Source organism: Venustampulla echinocandica, assembly GCF_003357145.1.
Source record: "Venustampulla echinocandica strain BP 5553 chromosome Unknown scaffold_13, whole genome shotgun sequence".
In the NCBI taxonomy this organism is placed as follows: Eukaryota; Fungi; Ascomycota; class Leotiomycetes; order Helotiales; family Pleuroascaceae; genus Venustampulla; species Venustampulla echinocandica.
The window spans coordinates 360,249-380,311 of NW_022474218.1; the positions used below are offsets into that span (position 1 = coordinate 360,249).

Below are 20,063 nucleotides of genomic sequence, written 5' to 3' on the forward strand. Positions count from 1 at the left end.
GGAAGGCGTTTAGGTAGACGGGAACATGATGTTCCATTTAAGGACGAGGACTGCCTTACTATAGCATAGTAGTGCCAGCTTATATGTATGATATCCGCCACGGCAAGAGCATGATTTCCAGGTATCACTGAATTTAATAGCATCACCCGTACGCAATTTATGGGCACCTTAGATCCTTGTACCTCGTAATGCTTGAGCCACATTTGCTACTAATTTGTTCATTTAGCTTTAAACAATGGCATGCCTCTGATAAAGGCAATATTTCAAGACTATTCTGTTAGCTACACGGAGCTGTTCAAGCTCAAGGAGCTCCTACAACGGAGCTCCCACCCCTGCCACTAGCGCACGTGATGATATTTCGATGTCCATATCCCAGAAAGTTTTTTTCTTCAGTCTGGTTCTTCCTCTTCCCCTACAACAATTTCCTGCTGCAATTGAAGCTGCTCTCAAGACACCAATGCTACTCTGCTAACCCGCAGCCACTTACTCATGAACTCAGAGGCAGATATGGGATTGTTTGCCCCCAACAAACACTGATCATGGTGCTCGTCACTCTCACTCAGCATTCCAGCATTCTGATCGGCAGTCTTCGGCATAGGTCCTCGTAGCGCTGAGGATCTTAGAGCCGCGCTCTCCGTGCCCGCCTCCCCCGCACCAGCACCTGTACCTGTACCTGTTAGCTAAGGTCGACGTGATGCACTACAAATACAAGAGCGGCTATCCGCGCCTTATTATATATTGTTGTAGACCTTCACCGAACATCCACAACACAGAAGCCAGCCATGAGATCCAACATCAGGATAGTTAGCCCAGCAGGCCGGGCAGCGCTGCAATATGTTCAACGGAGGAACTTCTCGTCGTCCTTGAGATGCAATGCACAGTGGGGGTTTATAGGCCTCGGCCAAATGGGTATGTTGCTGCTACCGCGGATGTTGAGGTGCAATTGCTAACTGGGACGCAGGGTACAATATGGCTAGGAACCTGCAAGCAAAACTGCCCTCCTCAGATACCCTCCGAGTCTACGATATCAACCAAGAATCTCTAAACCGATTCGTGGACGAGACAAAGGCTTTGTCGAAGGGGGCCGCTGTGCAACTCGCTTCCAGTGTGAGGGAAGCAGCGGAAGATTCTGTAAGTCTTTCTATAACTGCTGTCAATGCACCTCTATACATCCCCCCTTTTCATGTGATGAGTTTGTTCTATCAATGATCTAAGTTGGGGTCACCCGTCTTGGGTGACTTTCTATATGATTTTTACTTTTACAACAGCCAATCCTCTGATGCATAATACAAAAAAATTCCTATTACTTCTCAAAATGTCTCTCGACGCTTGCTGACAGTCAGGATATAGGAAACAACAATCACTGTCTTGCCTGAACCGTCCCATGTCAAGAAAGTATTCGGAGAGCTCCTCAAGCCGGTTCTTTCTACTCAGCGAGTTGCAAACCCAGACCGTCTCTTTATCGATTGCTCTACAATCGACCCAGCTTCTTCGAGAGAAGTCGCTAGTGCCGTTCATTCTACAAACCAAGGTAGCTTCGTTGATGGCCCGATGTCGGGTGGAGTTGTTGGCGCCACCGCCGGAACTCTAACATTCATGGTTGGCGCCCCCGACTCCTTATTCCCCCGCGTCGAATCAATTCTCTTAATGATGGGCAAAAAATCTCTTCATTGCGGCGCCCAAGGCGCCGGTCTCTCAGGCAAACTGGCAAACAACTACCTTCTGGCCATAAACAACATCGCCACAGCCGAAGCCATGAACCTAGGTATCAAATGGGGTCTCGACCCCAAAGTCCTCGGCAACCTGATCAACATCAGTACCGGCAAGTGCTGGCCGAGCGAGGTCAATAATCCCGTAAAGGGCGTTGTGCCTGCCTCTCCGGCGAATAGGGATTATAGCGGCGGCTTCGGCATCGGGCTCATGAAGAAGGACTTGAAACTTGCGATCCAGGCTGCCGGTGAAGCGGGAGCACGTCTCGAGCTCGGTGATAGAGCGCGAGAGGTCTATGAGTCTGCTGAGAAGCGGGAGGATTGCAAGGGGAGGGATTTCTCTGTAGTTTATAGATATCTTGGAGGGAAAGAATAATAAGAACACATATTTCATGCTATTCATGTTTCTATCCGCGTTGCCAACTCAAGTGATAAACCACCCTCACTCACAACAAATAGCCCACCGCCTTCACTCGCTACCACCTTTCACCGCCCACATCCTCGACACCCACCCCTCCTATATAAAACCAAATAAGGCAAAACCCAATTAATCGGCACAAGGGCTGGCCACTTGGCGAAGTGGTACGGATCAAATTGTGTGTTGCGATGTTGGAGAGAGTTTCCGGTCTTTTCTTAGAGAGATCTCGAAAAGGCTCAGCCCAGAATAATTTAAAACTCAGTACGTCTGGTTTTAACCAGGGGCGGGCGCTTCGGCGCTCCCTGGATTTTTGCTCTTTTTGAATTATCGAGGGTATCCTTCTTTCCTTTGTTTCTTTTTTTCTTGAGTTGATGAAGTCGTTAGGAGTGGCGGGGACCACTATTTAGAACAGATAACCATGATTCACTGGCATGTCGAAACGCAACGAAAGCCATTGCCCCCCTAGGTATTTGAAATAGGAGAAACTTTGTTTACTTTCAATGTTCGACATGCAACAAAACTCCTGCTCGACCCCTTGCCCCTATTTAGAATAGATAACCATCATCATTCACTATCGAAACGCAACAAAACCCACTGGCATGTCCCCCTATTCAGACATCTGTTTACTTTAAACGTTCGACGTGCAACAAAACTCCTACTAGCTCCTTTACCCCTATTTAGAACAGATAACCATTATTCACTGGAATGTCGAAACGCAACGAAGGCCATTGCCCCCTAAATAGGGGAAACATTGTTTACTTTGAACGCTCGACATGCAACAAAACTCTTACTCCGCCCTCTTGCCCCTATTCACAACAGAACCGTGAATTCACTGGAATGTCGAAACGCAACGAAACCCATTGCCCCTATTCACAACAGAACTGTGAATTCACTGGAATGTCGAAACGCAACGAAACTCATACTCCCCCTATTCAGACATTGTTTACTTTCAACGTTCGACATGCAACAAAACCCACACCTAGGAGAGAATATCAAAGAGCTTACCTTTGGCTATTATATATAGAAAAAATAAATTAAAGAAAAACAATATTATCACATAGAGTACTTGGACTAATTATATAGCATTTTGTGAATTTGATCAAATACTATAAAGGTTTATTTATCATCTCCCCATTCTCTCTATGGAAATTGTCAAGAACGCCCCGGCTTCATGCAACCTTTTATGTTAATCCAGCAAATGAAACTCCATAACATGCCGCATAAACCTCCAACGCCTTACCCTAAACATAAGTAAGCACCTGGTCACCAAACCAACCAACCAACCAATCCCTAATGCAACCTCCTCAACTCCTCAACAACGTTCCTAACATCCTCAACCATCGGTCCTAGCCCCTCGCAAATCTCCTCCTGCATCTCCTCATCGAAGTCTAGGAAGCGCTCAATCAACTCCCCGTCTACGAATCTAAACGGTTCCGCCGTTTCCCGAACGGGGTTCTTAAACGAGCGGTACGTGTTGAAGTCCATATCGCCGAGGGTGTGGATTTTGCGGCTCATGTGCGTACTACTCATGCGCGCTTGGAGACGCATGAGTAGGTCTTGGGAGCTGGGGAGGATCGTGGAGATTAGGTAGATGGACCCTTCGGTCTAGTGGGTGTTAGTTGGGGGGGTTGTAGGAGGATATGGGGAGGCGGGGTTGCTTACTGTAGCTAGGAATGCCTTGGGGACAACAATGGCATTCGGTGAGGGTTCTACATTGATTCTCTGGACCTTGTTCACCATTTCTCCCAAGTTGATATCACCAGTTAGTTGGAGACTCTTGCGATCTTCCAGCGTCACACCGTTGGGGTTACGTTGCAGGATGAGGAGATTGCCATCCTGATCCGTTTCTAGATACGTCCCCTCGTCAATCTGTGTTACGGCTGTAGACCAGACCGCTTCATGATGCCGGGCAACTTCTGTAAGCTTATCAGGTAGGCCTTCTTTCCCTGGTATGTATTCTAGCAATGAGACGGATTTCATCATATCTGCCACGGCTATGATGTTTCCTGTGATGTCGATGTCGATGGGACAGGTTGATGTCCTATATGTAGCCAGTTTTGTGAGCTCTGCGGATATCTCGGTGGTTTCGGCGTAGCTGTATATCACAACGGTCTTGACGAGAGCAGCGACGATCTTCCCGTCCAAAACAGCAACACGTCTACAAGCACCTTTGAGGACGTGGCTATGCACTAGGTATGGGCCTCTGTCGCTGTCGATCGCGAAGATTAAGATCCGGCCCCTGACATTGTTTTCTTGTGCCATATCCTCTTCTAAGAAACTGGTTCCAACTATGAAGCGTTCGGCAGGTAGTTCATCCCCATAAGAGATCGGCAGCTCAGCTCGCACTACGCATTCAACAAGTTCGGGCCCGTTACTATCTTCCAGAATAAAAGGTTTCCCCAACTCGCCTAGTAGCACCTCCTCGACGAGCTCGAAGCTGCTGGTAATTATCTCTTCTCCTTTAATCAATTCACGCTTGATACACCCGATAGCAAAAGCCCGCTCATTCGGAGAATACGCTATCCGCCTGACTGTCTTCCCCATTGGCAGGGTCTGGACATGAGTTCTTCTTTCTGTATCGATTTGGGAGACTTTTATGCCCGCATCAGTAGCGACGATAATCGAGCCTGGGTATGCCTCGCTGTCAAAAGAGCACACACAGATGGCGTTTTCTGCGGTCACGGCTGAATATACCACGCTCCCTTCGGAGCCGTAGATTAAGCTTGGATGCTCGCAGGTTGCAAAGACGTTGAAAAGTCCGTCTTCCCGTGGCAGAACTTGGAATCGAGCTTGTTGAGTGCCCAAGACAATGCTCTTCCTTCCCGAGAGCGAAAAATTGGACTTGTCGACATTGAAAGTCAGAACGATCCCATCTTCCATCGCTACAAATAATGTAGGACCAGAGCGATTCTTGGACAAGATTTGCGTCATCACGATGTCTCTGGGGATAGATGCATTGTTTGTGCGGCGCAGGTCTTCAGAGTGTATGATTTGGAGATTGTTGAGACTTAGAAGAGACAAAGATCCTGACTTGAAGAAGCCCACAACTCCAATATTTGGCGAATCAGCTGGTACATGTACGCAGGCAACTTGATCACCGTTACCAAGGGTTTGTACTGCCACTTCCCGAAGCTGTTGTTGGATATCCAGAGACACCAAGGTCGTTCCATTGGCTGACAAGAGCACATGGCTATCGTTCGCCGACGCGGCTGTTATGATCTGCCCCTGTGGAGGTTGCCATTGTGCAACTGTATATGAAGGGCCCAGACCCAGAATCGACACTAAGGTTGGTGTGACTTGTAATATTAAGCCATTTGGAAGGTTCATAGCAAGGAGGATATGCTGATCTAGGGATAGGCCTCTGAAGGTATCGATTTCTTCAACCTCTCCCTGGGAGTCAAATTTGAACACTCTTGTTTCAGTTGGGAATGACACCACTAGTGTGTCATCTACAGTGGAGTCTCCATCTGACCGTAAAGTAAATAAATTTCGCACGTCTTCCAGGTCAGCCAGAATCCCGATGTCTTCGAGGCCTACACCACTTCTGACACTTCGTAGGCTGCCTTCTTCATGGGCCCCGCTACAAGTCACTAGTCTTGCTTGTCCCGAGGAATAGTCGTTGGTCTGCGTCTCCCCTTCTCGACTCCCCATATCCATGACGGCAAAGTCCAAAATCGGAGCAATATTCGGCAACGTTTGAAGAATTGTAATCGGTTGATCACCTGCCTCCAGATCTAGGCGAATAACCTGTGAATCTCCTGTATGAGAGCCAATGAACACAACGCCATTCCCCATATGCACCATGACTGTCGCTCTGGAGATTTCCCCTAGTTTCCGGACCTTAATACCTGTGACCACAGCACCGTCGACGAGAATTGTCAGGAGATGCAGCATGCCATAATCGTCTGCCAGCATATAACGTAAATCATCATACGGTTCCCAGGCCACAAATATCGACGCCTCTTCTAGGGCATACTGGACGACAGCCTTGCTTTCGTCATCCAGATATGTCATTTTAGTCTCACCAACCACGATTACCCCGCCTAGCTGTGCTTTCGCCATAGACGTGTTTCTGACTATGTAACGCCGTTGCTCGCACTCCCCCTTCGGTACAGGAATGAGATGACTTGCGCCCATATCCAAGTCCTCGATTTCATTCTCCCGATCCTTTTTGGGATCGAATTTTGCGAGATCTCCCTTCTCATCCACCAGTCTGTATGTGACAAGCTTCAATTTGCCCTTGCCCTCTTCGAACAAAAGTGCCAATTTCGGTGTATTCGACTCGGTGAATAGAAGTGTCGACGCCCGCACCTTGAGTTCCGTTATCCGAGCTTGGACTGGCCCTTCCAAGTATCCTCCAGTTGAAATCCCTCTCCGAGCCTTGTTCATGACCTTCACTAAACTCAAGACGCCCTGGAAAAGCTCCATAAGCAGGTATTTCCCATTGGGATCAACCAAACATCTGTCCACGCTGTGCGATTCCTGCATATATTTCTCGGTAAGGTCCTCGAATGACTGAGCTGTGTCGAGCTGCTGCGTGTCGGGGTTCCAGGCTACAGTGAAGTATTGAAATCGAACTGTGCCTATGAAGAGGTGGTCGGTCTTTGCGCCATAGGGTCGGAGCTTCGCCAGCATTGAGACGCGTCCATATATAGCTTTTGAGTGTAGCATTTCCAGGCCTTCTGGTGTGGGCTTCCATATTTCCACTCTGTTTGCTTTCCTGTGCTCGGGTTAGTGGTGTTATCGCCGAATCGATGTGGGTGTAGGCGGACGTACGCAAGCACCAAACACTCCTCGTGAGGGTCTAGGAGCTTCAGCTTGATTGCATGGCGCACGCTGCTCGGCCGGTGAATTGGTGCAAGATAAGACATCCTGTATTGTCTGTCCTTCACCGCTCACAGGCAAATGTTGCTGTTGGTCTTGTTCGGAGCTTGTAAGTTCGTCGGAGGTAAGCTGTATGCCGAGCTTGTCCCTCCACTTTAGGGAAACGCGATAGTCGCGTATCGCGTATAGCTTATCGGAGTTTAGGACCAGAGGCGCGGGGTTATCTGACCATGTCAAGGACACCAGTATTAGCGGTATGTTAAGGCAATACAACCATTATTAGAGATGTATTTATGTCTCTTGCTGTTAATCTGGCAAATGTAAGTGTCCCATTGCGGGTAGATTTTGCAACCCATAAAGTTTTATCATTATTCATTTGCTCCAGCTCCAGTTCCGGGGTATCTCTTCCAAGCCTGACAACGCAACGAACGCAACCACAGAAACTACTGTACATGTATATAACTTTAGTTACTTAGCGGCTTCCTCTTCGCTTTCAACCTCTGTATCAGATAAACCACTGGAGCTGGCAGCATCATCTCCATCCGCCTCACCACCCACAGCTTTGCCCTTCCCTTTCTTATCCTTGCCCTTCGTGGACTTTTTAAGTCGTGGTGGATCTCCCTCCTCCCTAGGCGCACTCACAGCATCCAAATATTCCCTATCATCCAGACTAGTCACCAGCTCGGGTACCTTGTCCGATAAAAGCTCATTAGGATCAAGCTCTCTCTCGCCACCCACAAACAAACTCTCCTCGAATGCCTCCCATGCCTCATTGGTATCTTCATCGATGTAGCGATGACCCTTCCATACTTCGGCTTGCGTAGCAGCGATTCTCTCGATCATGGTGTCGGTGGAGTCCTCTTCGCCATCGATAGATGATTTAACGGTCATGTGGATAGCTCTTGGTTCTTGAGCCCGCGCCGGGGTGTCTCGGGGAGCTGCTGCCTTGTGTTGCTCAGCAAGAGCATCAATATGATGGAACTGAGGCCGCATCTGAACTATGTGGTCTACTGGCGTGAGATGGAGTTGATCTAAGACACTCCAATTAGCAAATGTTCATGGATTTTGCAGAGGTGGCAATACTTTTCCGGAAAGTGCCAACCATATATTGCGGATTGGTCTCACTATTCGAGACTGCCTGGCCACCCAAGGTCTGCTTCGTCAATACCTCGTCCCTCTCCATGGAGCCGGCGTAATCATTCAACATCTTCTCATGAGTAGCCATCTCATCCTGATCAGCTCCTCTGCCCCTCCCTCTCCCCGGCGGTGCGCCTCCAATGCCGAACCCACCAGGTAGACCATGACTGCCTCTGCCCTTGCTCATGCTGCTCTTCTTCAGCGATTCACCCCATTGAATGCCCTTGAGCCGGTCGTAGTTCCTCCAAGCATCTACGGGCACGTCAACCTCTACCATACCAGCGTTTGGCTTAACTCGCAGTTTGAGGGGCTGGGATTGGTTGGCTGCTGAGTAGGGCTGCTTCGAGTCACGGTTGGGGAACTGGAGAATGTAGATTTGACGGTCCGACGAGATTCGAGGTTTGATGAAGACATCGTAGGAGGTCTTAATGGGGTCCAAGTCCTGGTCCTTATCGGGGGCCTCGTCCATATTGATGTCGCCCATTTTTGAGAGTGAGTTTTGAGGTGAGTGAACAGATCGCGGGGTGTGTTTGTGCTTGTGGTTCTGTTATCCAGAATATTTTTTGTTCCCTATCGGAGCTGATTCTGATGAAGCTCCGTGCTCGTTCGCCGTATCTTCTCCCGGTCACCGTAGCTTATCATTAGCGAGCGGAAAATACATCATCGGCGGAGGGCCTTGGCATGTTCTGAAGAGTGATGGTTAGGAATAGGTTACTTGTTAGCCCTCGGGGTCTTTCTTTAATAATATGAAGTGAAGTGAAGTAAGGTTAGTGGAAGTTAAGTTCCTAATAGGGAAGAAATGTACGAAACCAATAAGTAGCATGTTATGAAGTACACGCCGCAATTAGGAATGCTGGATGAGGGGACAGCGCCACCAGGTACCAAGCCCCGTAGGCTGCACCGCCCGAATGACAGATGACGCTGCACCACCACTCACTCCATCAACGCTTCGTCTACGTCTTCGTCTCACATCCACTTCTCCATCCCCATCATCGAACCAGACCAGATCGAACGCCAGTCTCTACTCCTCAGCAGCAGCAAGAACCCAATCTACAATATTCTAAAAGAACCAAGCAATCCCAACCACTCAAGATGTGCACTTCAGACATCTTCCTCGGCCTAATCGCAATCCTCTTCCCCCCTCTTGCAGGTACGCAATCCAATGCTGCAGCCTTCAAGATCAGCAGATCCGGTTTCCAAAACCACTGCAACAGCCCGCCTTTCCCCCAACACTTGTCACACATCTATCCGACCCTGCGATCTCTTCTCTTAAAATAATGCTAAACAAAAGCTGACATATCCTCCCAGTCTGGGTCAAACGCGGCATCTGCTCCGCCGACTCTCTCATCAACATCTGCCTCTGCGCACTCGGCGTCCTCCCCGGTGTCATACACGCCTGGTACATCATCGCGAAATACCCCGAGCTGGACTATGATTACCTTCCGCAAGATGCCGAGTCCGGACGAGTCACCTACGTGATCGTGACCTCGCCCGACGGCGGCCGGACGCGCGTCCCCAAGAACAATGCGAGGCCCGCCCAGCGCGGGTATGGTACTACCGCCCCTATGGCTCCTCCTGTGCACCAGGACCAGAATGGCACATGGAATAACAATAATGCCGCGGAGGGCAGCAGTGGTGGTGCCGTACCGCCGACTTATGCGGAGGCTGTGAAGGGCGATCATAAGGTGCAAACGAGAGATTAAGCGCTGTAAATTCAGTGGCAAATTTGAGCGGGGATGAGAGGCATATGTATTGATAGTGCCAGCCAATATGACCGAACACTAGCGGGTGATGGATATAGCGGCTTGGGAATATTGACACCCTGGAGCGGATTTGGTAGGGACTGGCGCAATGGGATTTATTTTGGGGGCGGCTATAATATCACGACTCTCACTTATGATGGTGAATTGGGTAGGCAAGTGCCGTTGAGGGTGGACAAATGTTCCATCCCCGGTTGATGGATTTTTTAGGGTCGCCACTGGCTTTGTTACTTGAGAAGGTTATCGGGATAGCAACTGCTATAGGGACGCTAAATTATGAAACTACAATATCTACCCGGTTGCCTACTTTAGGTATCTGGCTTGAGCACGTGAATTCTTCGCGAAATAAGCATCTTAGCTGACCCCATCATCTCCCCAATTCCTTAACTCCCCCTATGACATTTTGATAACCCAGCCAACGATGATACTTTGTTCGGAAGTTACCGCGTTTTAAAGCCATTAATCTCAGAAAACCTCTCATTTCTCACAGCCAAAGTAGATTCTATACAATAGTACTCATAAATTTCATATTAAACTCACGGTAGTCTCAGGCCAAGTTCCCCAAATCATAGGCCGGTCCGTAATCCTCGTATTCATGGGGACTAGAATCTTCATTCTCCGTTTCTTCTCATCCACCTCCGCTACATACACAAAGCCCATAACCGTCGCATCTCGGATCGTCTCCTGGGAGTCGCGGAGCGACGCATACATGACTGCCAGAATGCAATGTAACATCATGGATGATGGCTCGACTTTCTCGTATAATCCTGTGTCCATTGTTTCGGCTTCGCCGCCGGGGAGGAAGGATGGGTTGATAGAATTTACTGGGATAGTTAGCTGGTGTGGTTCATAGTTTTCGTAAGGGGAGCTTGCCTTCTTGAATTTTATATATCGTGGCTTCATCGAAGCCAATAGATTGGGTGTGTGGACTCAGGGTTCTTTTTAGGTCGCCGAAGAAGTACTCTCGTATGGAAGCTTCTTGCGTATGTCGCATAAAGGCATCGTCTCTATCCACGCAACCGCCTGACTTATCCAGCTTCACCACAGTAACGGCCCCAGAAGTACTCTGAGAGAATCGGCGGTTCATCTCACTGTGTAACCGCTCAGAACCCAAAACTAAGATAATGTTCACTGGATGGCTCGTCAGTTATACCATACTTTATAGCTGAGAGCGAGCAACCAACCTGCAAATTCCGACACGATATGTGATATAAGCTCATACCCCTCCTTTCCCTGGCTTATGACTCCAGGAGTATCAATGATCATCCCCGTCCCCTTAACAACCGGATCGACTCCAAGTCTGCTCGATGCCGCCAACGCCAACCTCGTGACCACGGGCTTGAATAATTTCGCATTATCTTCCGGGCTAGGTAGTCCATAGTAATAGCACAGCGGTAACTTCACCGGTACCGGACTAGGACCACTAGTAGGACTACTTCCCCATCCCTGCTCCACATCCAGAATCGAGGCAAACGGCGTAGCAGTCAAGCTTCCAGGGATGGACAACAACCCCTCCCTCGAATCCGTATTGATAACCATAGGTTGTCGGCCCATTCGAATTGCATATGAAGTCAGCAACTTAACCAGACTCGTCTTCCCCGCATTATTTGGTCCGACTACCAGAACCCTGGGTCCTTCCCCTCCATTTTGAGCAGCTTCATCTCGTAGTTTTTCTAAAGCAAAATGTGTGTTGACGTATGATACCATGGGGGTATCTTCTGCTGTGTATTCTTCGCATGGTCCTGAGACCTCCAGACGGCAGCCGTGCCATGTGAAGATTGACGATTTGGTCCCCCGGAAGGTGTATGTATGTTTTTCGGCGAGCTCTGTGCCGAAGATTTCTGCTGTTCCTGATAGCACCTGGGGAACCGTCAGCCTTATCACCGTATAATTTGATAGAGGTACGGACCTTCACGTCGATGCTCTGTCCAAATGCGACCTCAAAGCGCCATTCTGAGTTAGCTTGGAGCTCATGGATTGTAGAAGCTGCGGCGGTAGCTGGGCCTGCCGCGAATGTAGGCTGTTTGTTGGTTAATCGTCGGTACCTGCGCAGGTGATAATTGGGGAGCACTTACAGCAGCTGCGGCTTGTCCAAGTCCTGGTATGCCAGGTATGGACATGATGTCGGTATTGTCTGAACACTGGGAGCCTCCAGACGACAAGGCGGAATAATAATATTCGGACTGAAGCTCGCGCCAAGCACAGCCAGGGGTCCGAGCTTGTTCCGCAGTTCAGCCTTGTGGATTATCAGGAGATTGCTCTATCTTATCAACCCCGCGACGTCGATTTACAGTTGCTCGATAGCGTTCTACTGGGTAGTTGTGAATTAGGTACGATGCTTAGAATTAAAGGTAGGCTGCTTGGTGATGGTATCTTGAAAGGGCCGTTGTTAGAGAGTTCAACGATCTGTTCAGGAGTGTTCTTGCACAGTGACAAAGACAAAGAATTGAGAAGTATGCAGCTCTATACACTGGCCACTATTGAAACCAGGTCTGCAAATGTTTCCATTATTTGCTAAGTAAGCCTATGTACAGTGTTCACTTTTTGATAGAGACCAAAAGATTCCTTCAATACCTATAACTTATCTCTATAACTTTTGGGAATATTGGTCTAGGTAGCTAGATGTAAAATAGCGCGTGGATTTATGTCTACGCTGCTGCCAACGGGGTATCTAACACGCATAGCAAGTTTATAGATGCTATTCGTGCCCCAGTAACTCCGAGTCCCATGCCCTTCTTTCTCCAAATGGTAAAATCAAGTTGACCTTCCAAGTCAACCGCTCTCGGACAGCTCCTGAAGAATGTTAACCACACTCCGAACGCCCTTCAGCGAGTTCTCATCGGGTCCCTCGCCAGGGGTCCAATCCGCGTGTGCAAAGTCGATAATCTTCACGTCATAGATTTTAGGACGTGGGTTTTCATCTTCGTCGTCATCCTCCTCGGAATTCGCGTCGCCATTCGCGAGAGTCGCCGGCGGCTTACTCGCTTCTTCCATGGCAGATCTCAGGGCGGCCCCGTCACCCTCGAAGACAAATAGGAGGCTTGAAGAGAACATGCGGCTCTCCTGCGCTTCTAAGATTTCTTGAATCCGGGAAACATCAGCAAGGAATGCCTGAGTTACCAATTTCCCTAGTTCTTCGTCGATACCAGCCGACTTGATGAAAATAAAGTCCCGGAATGCCTCTTGGACATTGTCCTTGTGGATAGTAAGTCTACCATAATCTCTATCGTAGATTTTGTGACCGCCTGCGTCTATGTCTTTGCCCACCGCATTAGGCCCCTGGTATACTCTCATGCCCGCTATCCGGAAACCCAGGTCTTTATGTGTAGTCTCGTCCGAGAGTTTGTCGAAGCGCGCTTTCTTCTCTTGCAGCGCATCGTCGGCCCATAACCGTACACCAAGCTTCAAATCCATGATATTGGGTTTTACGAAGCCGTGGGCGGCATTCTCTAGCACAATGGCTTGTTTGGTGGCTATCTTCCTGTTGTTGTCTCTTTTGGGGACCACAACCTCGGGGATGCTATGTTTTGCGATCAAAGCCGCGCCGGCCTCTTCGATAGTTGTGCCATTTTGTTGTTGGTCCAGGGTCAGCGACCCAAGGAAGTTTGGCATATGCTCGACGAATTCTGGATGGTAGGCGCGGGAGGATTCGTAGAACGCGATCTCAGCGGCTGTGCAAGGCTTAATGAAGAGCTCGCCGTCGGCATCACGAAGTATGCCATCACTAGTCGCGGTCAGCCTTCTGTCGGCGGTCTTGTGGACACAAGGTAAGATAACTTACTGTCCCGCGACAGCGTGCTCATAGTCAATCAAGTCTGCGTGGTTGGGCAGCGTTCTGGCCATCTTGAGTGGTGGGGTTAGGCTAGCTGGGCTGGATTTGACTGGCCTTGCAAATACTATAACCTAATCATGTTGAGGAGAAGAGATGAAACTATATACCCCGTAACACCACAAGTGCGCCCAGAATGCTTTTAATAAAGGAAGCAGGGCGTGCGCGCTCTCTCGTGAGAGTGGCAGAAGGCTGAGCAACAGTGGCAGAAACGACGGCGAAATCGGCGTTGGCAGGGGTCGCAACGCCGTGTCTTTGATGTTGTAAGGTCTGCAGTGGGAGTGCAGAGTGATCCTACGCCCTGCATGCAGGCCAGCGCATGCGCAGTTCCAGCTTCCAACAGTGCAATTAACGTGGTGATTTATAGGTGAGTTAGTGCGTGGGTGAGAAATAAGTGATTAGAGGTCGCTCTATGGAGTGAGTAGGTAGCTTGGGAGCTACTGGCTACACGAACAAGCGAAAAGCTACCTGCTAGTGCATGTTTGCTGCTTGTACAAAGTACATGTAAGCGCCCCTGTGTTTCCCTCGTTCCATCCCACACAGCCCCTTTCTTCTCCTGGTTCTTTTCGACGCTTGAAAGGCACAACATACGCCTGTTGGCCTCAAGGTACGAAGTACCTGTGCGCGGCACATGAGAGGCAGACTCCATGGCAGACGGGCAATCATGCGTAGCAAATACAGTATTACCCCACGCATGATGCACAGGTCAATACCATGTCATATTCAATCCAGTGGTCACTTGTTCAAGGTCAGGGGCGGGCCGTGGTTAAGAGCGTGCGGGTGTATAACCTAGTGACGACCCTTTGTCTCGGAGAGCGGGCTATTATCAAGGCGAAGGGCATTGGAGCGCTCTTAAACCACGCCCCTTGCACTGAATCCATCACTACAGAGGATATACTCCGAAACATTGTCTAAACAACAATTCGTGTTCCCTTTGTATATTGCTACAGGAAGACGAGGAAGGAGTCACAGAAAAGGCAATAAGCCAGAGTATGGTCTATGTTCAGGTTACTATAGGTATACTACGGTAGCAAACAGAAAATATCCGGTTCTAAGTTAGACTGTCTAGGTCAATTCCCTTCAATAGGATCCGTTCACATTTGCCAGCCACCACCCTAGACTTGTCTAGCAATACGATAAGGTCTCGATGACATCCCATCACGCGCAGAGCGCTGGCCTAGCTCTACCTGCGTTGCCCACCTGATAGTCTTATCGGCTTGGGCCAGGTACCTCCATATACTTCATTTCAATAAGGACATCTCTTGCCAGATATAGCTGGAAATACAGATTAATTCCACGACCGATTTGCGTCCGCATCCACCATACTTCGCCACAAGTCCCAGCGTTACTGTGATTGCCAGCTAGAGTTTTGATAGCGTCTGCGCCTCCATGGGCTGCAGGTTAATCGGCACCGTGGTGGCTTGGGCCGGTTTGGTTTGGGGTTGGCTTCTTCCAAAACCATGTATAGGTACAGAGCAGCAATCAAGATATATCCGCTCTTGAGATTTCTAGATATTTCTGCGGCTCCAGCCTCTTGAAGACTTACTATCTGAACCCGCTTGAAAGACCACTCCAGCTATGAGCTATGCTGCGGGAGGCTCTGGAAAACCTAGGCCCCCAATCTCCGTTGATAACATGGCAGCGACGGCCTTACTAACCTGACACTACCAATCCTATGGAGTGATATATTGACAGGAGCATATTAAGATGATGGTTGGGTTCGATGCCTATCAGACCCTAGGCTCGGTCGGCCGCAAGGCTTGCCGCAGGCAAACAGTCGTATTCCAAGGGTAACAAACGGACTTCGATCCGCTTGTTTGTCGATATTATGGCACCAATGCCGCAAAGCAGCTGGAATCAAAGGTTAGCCTTAAGAGTGTGAGATTTCAGTTTGTGCTGAGCGATTCGGGAAATCCCTTATCAGTCCAAAGTTGCTATGATTCTCTTCCGAAGCTAAGGAGAATTTGATGTTTTTGTTTGAGATGGAATGTGTTTGTTTTTGTACATAGCAGTGAATACGTTTGTACCCATCACCGCTCCTGCCTCTTCAGACTCGCTCCCGTGCGTATTTGCTTTCCGGACTGTGGGCAATGTTATTTTCCATCTATCCTTCCAACTCAACTTACCTCGGTTCCTCCACATTCTGAGCCCTTCAATTCGGTTTCCATTACTCAACTCTCTTCACTTCTTTGTTTAACCTCCCCGATATCGTTGCCAGCATGTCGGAAGCAGTTACTGTCCCACCTGCGGAAGTAGATGAGGTAGGCCAGATCGATCAGGCCGACCATGCAGCCCAGGTAGACCATGAAGCTCAGGTCGATCAGGTCGATGAGGTAGATCAGGTAGATCAGGTAGATCAGGTGGACCAGGCAGCACCGGTAGACGTAGTAGAGAAGAAGAAGAAGAAGAAGAATAAAAGCAGGGGCAAGGGTAAGGGCAAGAAGAAGCAGGCTAATCCGACTGGATTCGAGGGTAAGTTACTTCCATCAACTTTCGAATCTATCCCTGCTTACCTCCTTCATAGAGTTTTACGCGGACCCTCCCATCACTCCGGATGAGCACGAAGAGGAATCAGACCTCTACTCTGAGTAAGGCTCCACAACTTTGTTCTACTTTTTGCTAACAAGTTCATTAGGTCCAGGCCATTTGTCGAGTAAGTAATTCACTTCAGATCTCAGGAAAATGCTAATATCATGAGTAGGCGCATTCAAACATGCATTCAGCGGTACAGAGCACGCCGCAAGCTCGATGAAGTCCGTGGCAACATCTTCTCGAAATATCTCATCCTAGGAGGCATTGAGTCGACCAACAAAATGTTCACAGGTGGAATGCTGGACAGGGAGACTTTGGAGAACTCTACTGCGCGGGAAATAGCTGCCATTCAAGCCAGCGACTTCATTCGCCCCGGAAGCAAGAAGTACTATGATCCAGCTGAGGCTGATAATTGGGTTGTCGACTGGGAAGGCGTTGCTAAAGGGTTCTTGTAAGTTTATCTACGGTGGTGAAACGGATAAAACTGACTTGGGCTAGCTCTCACAGAGTCCCTGAACAACTCGGAACCGAGACAGAAAGCGAGGTCAAGCTATATAGCGCAGTCATCCGAAACTTCCTTAATTATGTGCTTCAGCATCGGGTTTGCATGGAGTATACGGAGGATGTCATGGCAGCACGCATGATCTGCACCCTAGCTGAGAAGCAGTTGTGGGCCATCGAGCAGATCCGCTCGAAACTCCCTGGTGACTTCAATATCGCCGCTTCGACATTCTGTGGCGGCTGCTACCATGGCCGCCACGGTTCGGCCCAGCCATGGCATGAAGGTGATCTAAGGACTAAAGACTTGGGCCCAGCAGTTCGAGGTTTCGCAGAGGCCGAGGCAACCCGCATCTTCCAGACTAGTATCGCATACGCTGGCACAGACGACCTCTTCGTGCAAGCGATGGATGATGGTATTCGAATCGTGAACACATCATCCAGGTATTACCAAATCGTGGAGATCCAACGGCCAAATTTGAATGACATCGAGGAGTGGGCTAAAGTGAAGAACCATGAGGGGGAGGAGGGGCTCATTAAACCTTTAGGGTTCGTGAAGTGCGAGGCCTGGGCCGGTCCTGGCTTGGAAGACCTAGATCAATCTGATGACGAGTTCTCACAAGAAATGGGGTCGACCGTTGACACATTTTGGCTCGAGGACGATATTCTTCAGCTCATGTTCGAGGGCATGAAGGTAGAATTGCTTGTTCATGAGCTCAACATCGGCGTCAAGTTCTTCGACCAAGTTCTTGGCATATATTGCTCCTTCTATAGCTTCCCGGAGAACGAGAAAATGATGGGCTGGAAGGACCCAGGCAAGTTTTCCTTGGATAATCCGTCGATTGGGGGGACTAACCTTTATAGTTTCCAATACCAGACCAGCTCCTACCGACGATGACCCGGATGCCGAGGAGAGAGCTCTGGAAAGAATGATGGATGAAGATGTCGAGGACGCTGAGAAGAAGTTTGACGACCAGAAAGACGATGTAACCCGCTAAACATAGACTCGCTTCCAGTGCCAAGATAAGCTTGAATACCGGATCGTTGGCCGAAAGTGGATCCGATGCGACTGCACGATCGATATTGCATTGGCAAGGAACTCGGAGCATTTGCTCTCAGACGGTAAGTCGGCCGCGTTTCCGAGCAATCAGGGTTACATTCGTCCTCGGTGAGATGTCTCTCATTAGCTTCAATCCTCATTTCGAATTTCTGCGAATAGCATTTCAGATGCGGTCGATAAGGACCAGAAACAGATACTTTGTTACTGGTAATCGAACTTTTATAGAACCGGGAAATTGAACTACTACTCCGAAAATTAATCAGTTAATTCTCGAATCCTGTCCGTTGCAAAGGATATGGCTTCGTACCTGCCATATATGATGTTTGTACAACATGCCATTTCCTACGTTCCCCGCGTTCTCATCCCCTGTCCCCTCCAATACAATACATACATCAACAGGCAATACCACCTGAAATAACCGAATCCAACATGCCGATTCAGATTCACAAATCAGAACTCGAGATGAGATCTCGGGATTTCAATCGGGTGCTACCATGGTCATTTTAGGCGTTTGCGGAGGCAGCGGATTCTCGAGATGGTCAGGCCGATCCAGTGAGCGTGCGAACTCGACCCCCTTAATCGATTGTAACCATGAAGTGATTGAGGTACATCGGAGAGTTGTCTCTTATATGGGCGATTCGGTCTGCTGATTTTGCATATTTTACTTGAGCAATGATGGTAAGATTGATCCTTTCTTTGAAAGCGTTACTTAGTGGATGATGAATGAATCACTGATTATCTATTTACGAAGTAGGCAGTTCTCTCGAGCAAACCCACGGCGCTGGCCTCGACTGCTATCTTTGCTACTCTACTTGCTGCCTTATGGTCTACTATTGGGGACCGTACCCCATGGAGGAATGTATTTAAGCTTTCGAAGTCGCCGGAATATGTGTGTGGAGACCAACATTACACGACGGAAATCATCTCTATTGATCCGCTTGTGATTTATATCAATGACTTTGTTTCTCCTACTGAAGCCGCCGCGCTTGTTGAGATTGGGTGCGTTCCCAGTTCGGTTTTTTATTCTTTTTCCGGTTCACCTCCTTCCAAACTTCGATGGATATACTCCTTTAACACAGCTAACCAAATCAGCGAACCGAACCTTTCTTCCTCTGAAGTTTACCATCAGGGCCGACTACGCCCCTCTGCTTCGCGCGACCGAACTTCTCGTATGGATACTCCATTTACAGTCCCTCACCTCAAGACACACTCACATATCTCATGTCCCCCAAACAATCCAAAAATAATACCTACCCCTCTTTTTTATATTGTTTTGGATATCTATCAGGGGGAGAATATTTAGCTTGGAATAAACTAACATTCTCAATTCGCCTAGAATCCGGCGCCCTCCCACCTGCCTCCCCACCCGTATCCTGCCTCCTCGATCGTGCCCGTACCTTCCTAGGTCCCAACCTTCTCGCTCCACACGAAGACTTCGGCACACCTCAAATCGTCCAGTACCACCCAGGCGAGCACTTCAACGAGCATTTCGACTGGTACGAGAGTCCACAACCCGTAGTTGGAAAACGGGGGCTATGGTTTAATCGCGTGGCGAGCTTCTTTGTGTACTTGGACGATGGTGGTGATGAAAGAGAGGGCGGGGAGACTTGGTTCCCAAAAGTCGATGCCGTGAAGGGGGATGGAGTCGGGGAGAGAGAGGGTAAGTGGAGGAGGCATGAGGATGGTGGGACGGCGTTCATACCGAAAAGGGGGAATGCGGTCTTTTGGGTTAATTTGCTTGGGAATGGGACGGGAGACCGGAGAACGGTGCATGCTGGGTTGCCACTTAAGAAGGGGATTAAGACTGCTTGTAATATTTGGCCTAGGAGGTTGTATAATTGATTAGGGAGATGTCAAATAGAGGATACAGAGTGACTTTCTCTATGAGCTTGCGATTGCGTATTGTGTTTAGCTAACGAGGCCGTTTGAACTAATATACATAGTCGATTTATTAGAGAATTATAATAACTTAAGTCAGTAATAGGAACCTTTGTGAAAATTTCTCAACGGATAGGAAAGTTTAGTTAACTAACTAAATTTACTTTTCCCATACTCGTAATATATGATATTTAAAATATAGTTATTATATTTAATAGCTACAAATGAAATTAAATCCTTGCCTTGATAGCAATTTACTGGCGGTTTTGATTCAGTATTATATAACATTTAATAATTTAATAATCCATCACAGAGTTATAAGGGAAATCTTGACAAAACACTTTGTTGAGGTTTGGAAAGGGGGAAGGGGGGGGGGGCAAAGGGGGGTCGGCTGCCCGGCCTGTAACCCCTCGATAAC

The 20,063-nt window shown here is 48.7% G+C and overlaps 8 protein-coding genes across 8 annotated transcripts; 3 read left to right on the forward strand and 5 right to left on the reverse strand.

The window, feature by feature from the left end:
• Positions 1-782: 782 nt before the first annotated feature.
• Positions 783-2,085, forward strand: BP5553_10102 (3-hydroxyisobutyrate dehydrogenase; the record flags this gene model as incomplete). The annotated part of the gene is made up of 3 exons (XM_032018725.1): positions 783-909; positions 962-1,131; positions 1,351-2,085. 3 exons carry the CDS (start codon positions 783-785, stop codon positions 2,083-2,085), a joined length of 1,032 nt encoding a protein of 343 aa, XP_031865133.1.
• A 1,332-nt stretch (positions 2,086-3,417) lies between these two features.
• BP5553_10103 (WD40 repeat-like protein) lies at positions 3,418-6,998 on the reverse strand (the record flags this gene model as incomplete). The annotated part of the gene is made up of 3 exons (XM_032018726.1): positions 3,418-3,732; positions 3,790-6,847; positions 6,904-6,998. 3 exons carry the CDS (start codon positions 6,996-6,998, stop codon positions 3,418-3,420), a joined length of 3,468 nt encoding a protein of 1,155 aa, XP_031865134.1.
• A 421-nt stretch (positions 6,999-7,419) lies between these two features.
• Positions 7,420-8,572, reverse strand: BP5553_10104 (Uncharacterized protein; the record flags this gene model as incomplete). The annotated part of the gene is made up of 2 exons (XM_032018727.1): positions 7,420-7,982; positions 8,035-8,572. The coding sequence occupies 2 exons, from the start codon at positions 8,570-8,572 to the stop codon at positions 7,420-7,422; spliced, it is 1,101 nt and encodes a 366-aa protein (XP_031865135.1).
• A 608-nt stretch (positions 8,573-9,180) lies between these two features.
• On the forward strand, positions 9,181-9,791 carry BP5553_10105 (Uncharacterized protein; the record flags this gene model as incomplete). The annotated part of the gene is made up of 2 exons (XM_032018728.1): positions 9,181-9,238; positions 9,397-9,791. 2 exons carry the CDS (start codon positions 9,181-9,183, stop codon positions 9,789-9,791), a joined length of 453 nt encoding a protein of 150 aa, XP_031865136.1.
• Positions 9,792-10,373: 582 nt separating this feature from the next.
• BP5553_10106 (mRNA cleavage and polyadenylation factor CLP1) lies at positions 10,374-11,968 on the reverse strand (the record flags this gene model as incomplete). Its single annotated transcript, XM_032018729.1, has 5 exons — positions 10,374-10,672; positions 10,779-10,979; positions 11,033-11,708; positions 11,758-11,868; positions 11,924-11,968. The coding sequence occupies 5 exons, from the start codon at positions 11,966-11,968 to the stop codon at positions 10,374-10,376; spliced, it is 1,332 nt and encodes a 443-aa protein (XP_031865137.1).
• Positions 11,969-12,620: 652 nt separating this feature from the next.
• BP5553_10107 (Kinase) lies at positions 12,621-13,691 on the reverse strand (the record flags this gene model as incomplete). The annotated part of the gene is made up of 2 exons (XM_032018730.1): positions 12,621-13,572; positions 13,630-13,691. The coding sequence occupies 2 exons, from the start codon at positions 13,689-13,691 to the stop codon at positions 12,621-12,623; spliced, it is 1,014 nt and encodes a 337-aa protein (XP_031865138.1).
• Positions 13,692-15,896: 2,205 nt separating this feature from the next.
• On the forward strand, positions 15,897-18,346 carry BP5553_10108 (Uncharacterized protein; the record flags this gene model as incomplete). Its single annotated transcript, XM_032018731.1, has 8 exons — positions 15,897-16,149; positions 16,202-16,265; positions 16,313-16,330; positions 16,379-16,660; positions 16,708-17,526; positions 17,585-17,693; positions 17,731-17,829; positions 18,275-18,346. The coding sequence occupies 8 exons, from the start codon at positions 15,897-15,899 to the stop codon at positions 18,344-18,346; spliced, it is 1,716 nt and encodes a 571-aa protein (XP_031865139.1).
• Positions 18,347-19,168: 822 nt separating this feature from the next.
• BP5553_10109 (uncharacterized protein) lies at positions 19,169-19,540 on the reverse strand (the record flags this gene model as incomplete). Its single annotated transcript, XM_032018732.1, has 2 exons — positions 19,169-19,300; positions 19,337-19,540. 2 exons carry the CDS (start codon positions 19,538-19,540, stop codon positions 19,169-19,171), a joined length of 336 nt encoding a protein of 111 aa, XP_031865140.1.
• Positions 19,541-20,063: the final 523 nt, after the last annotated feature.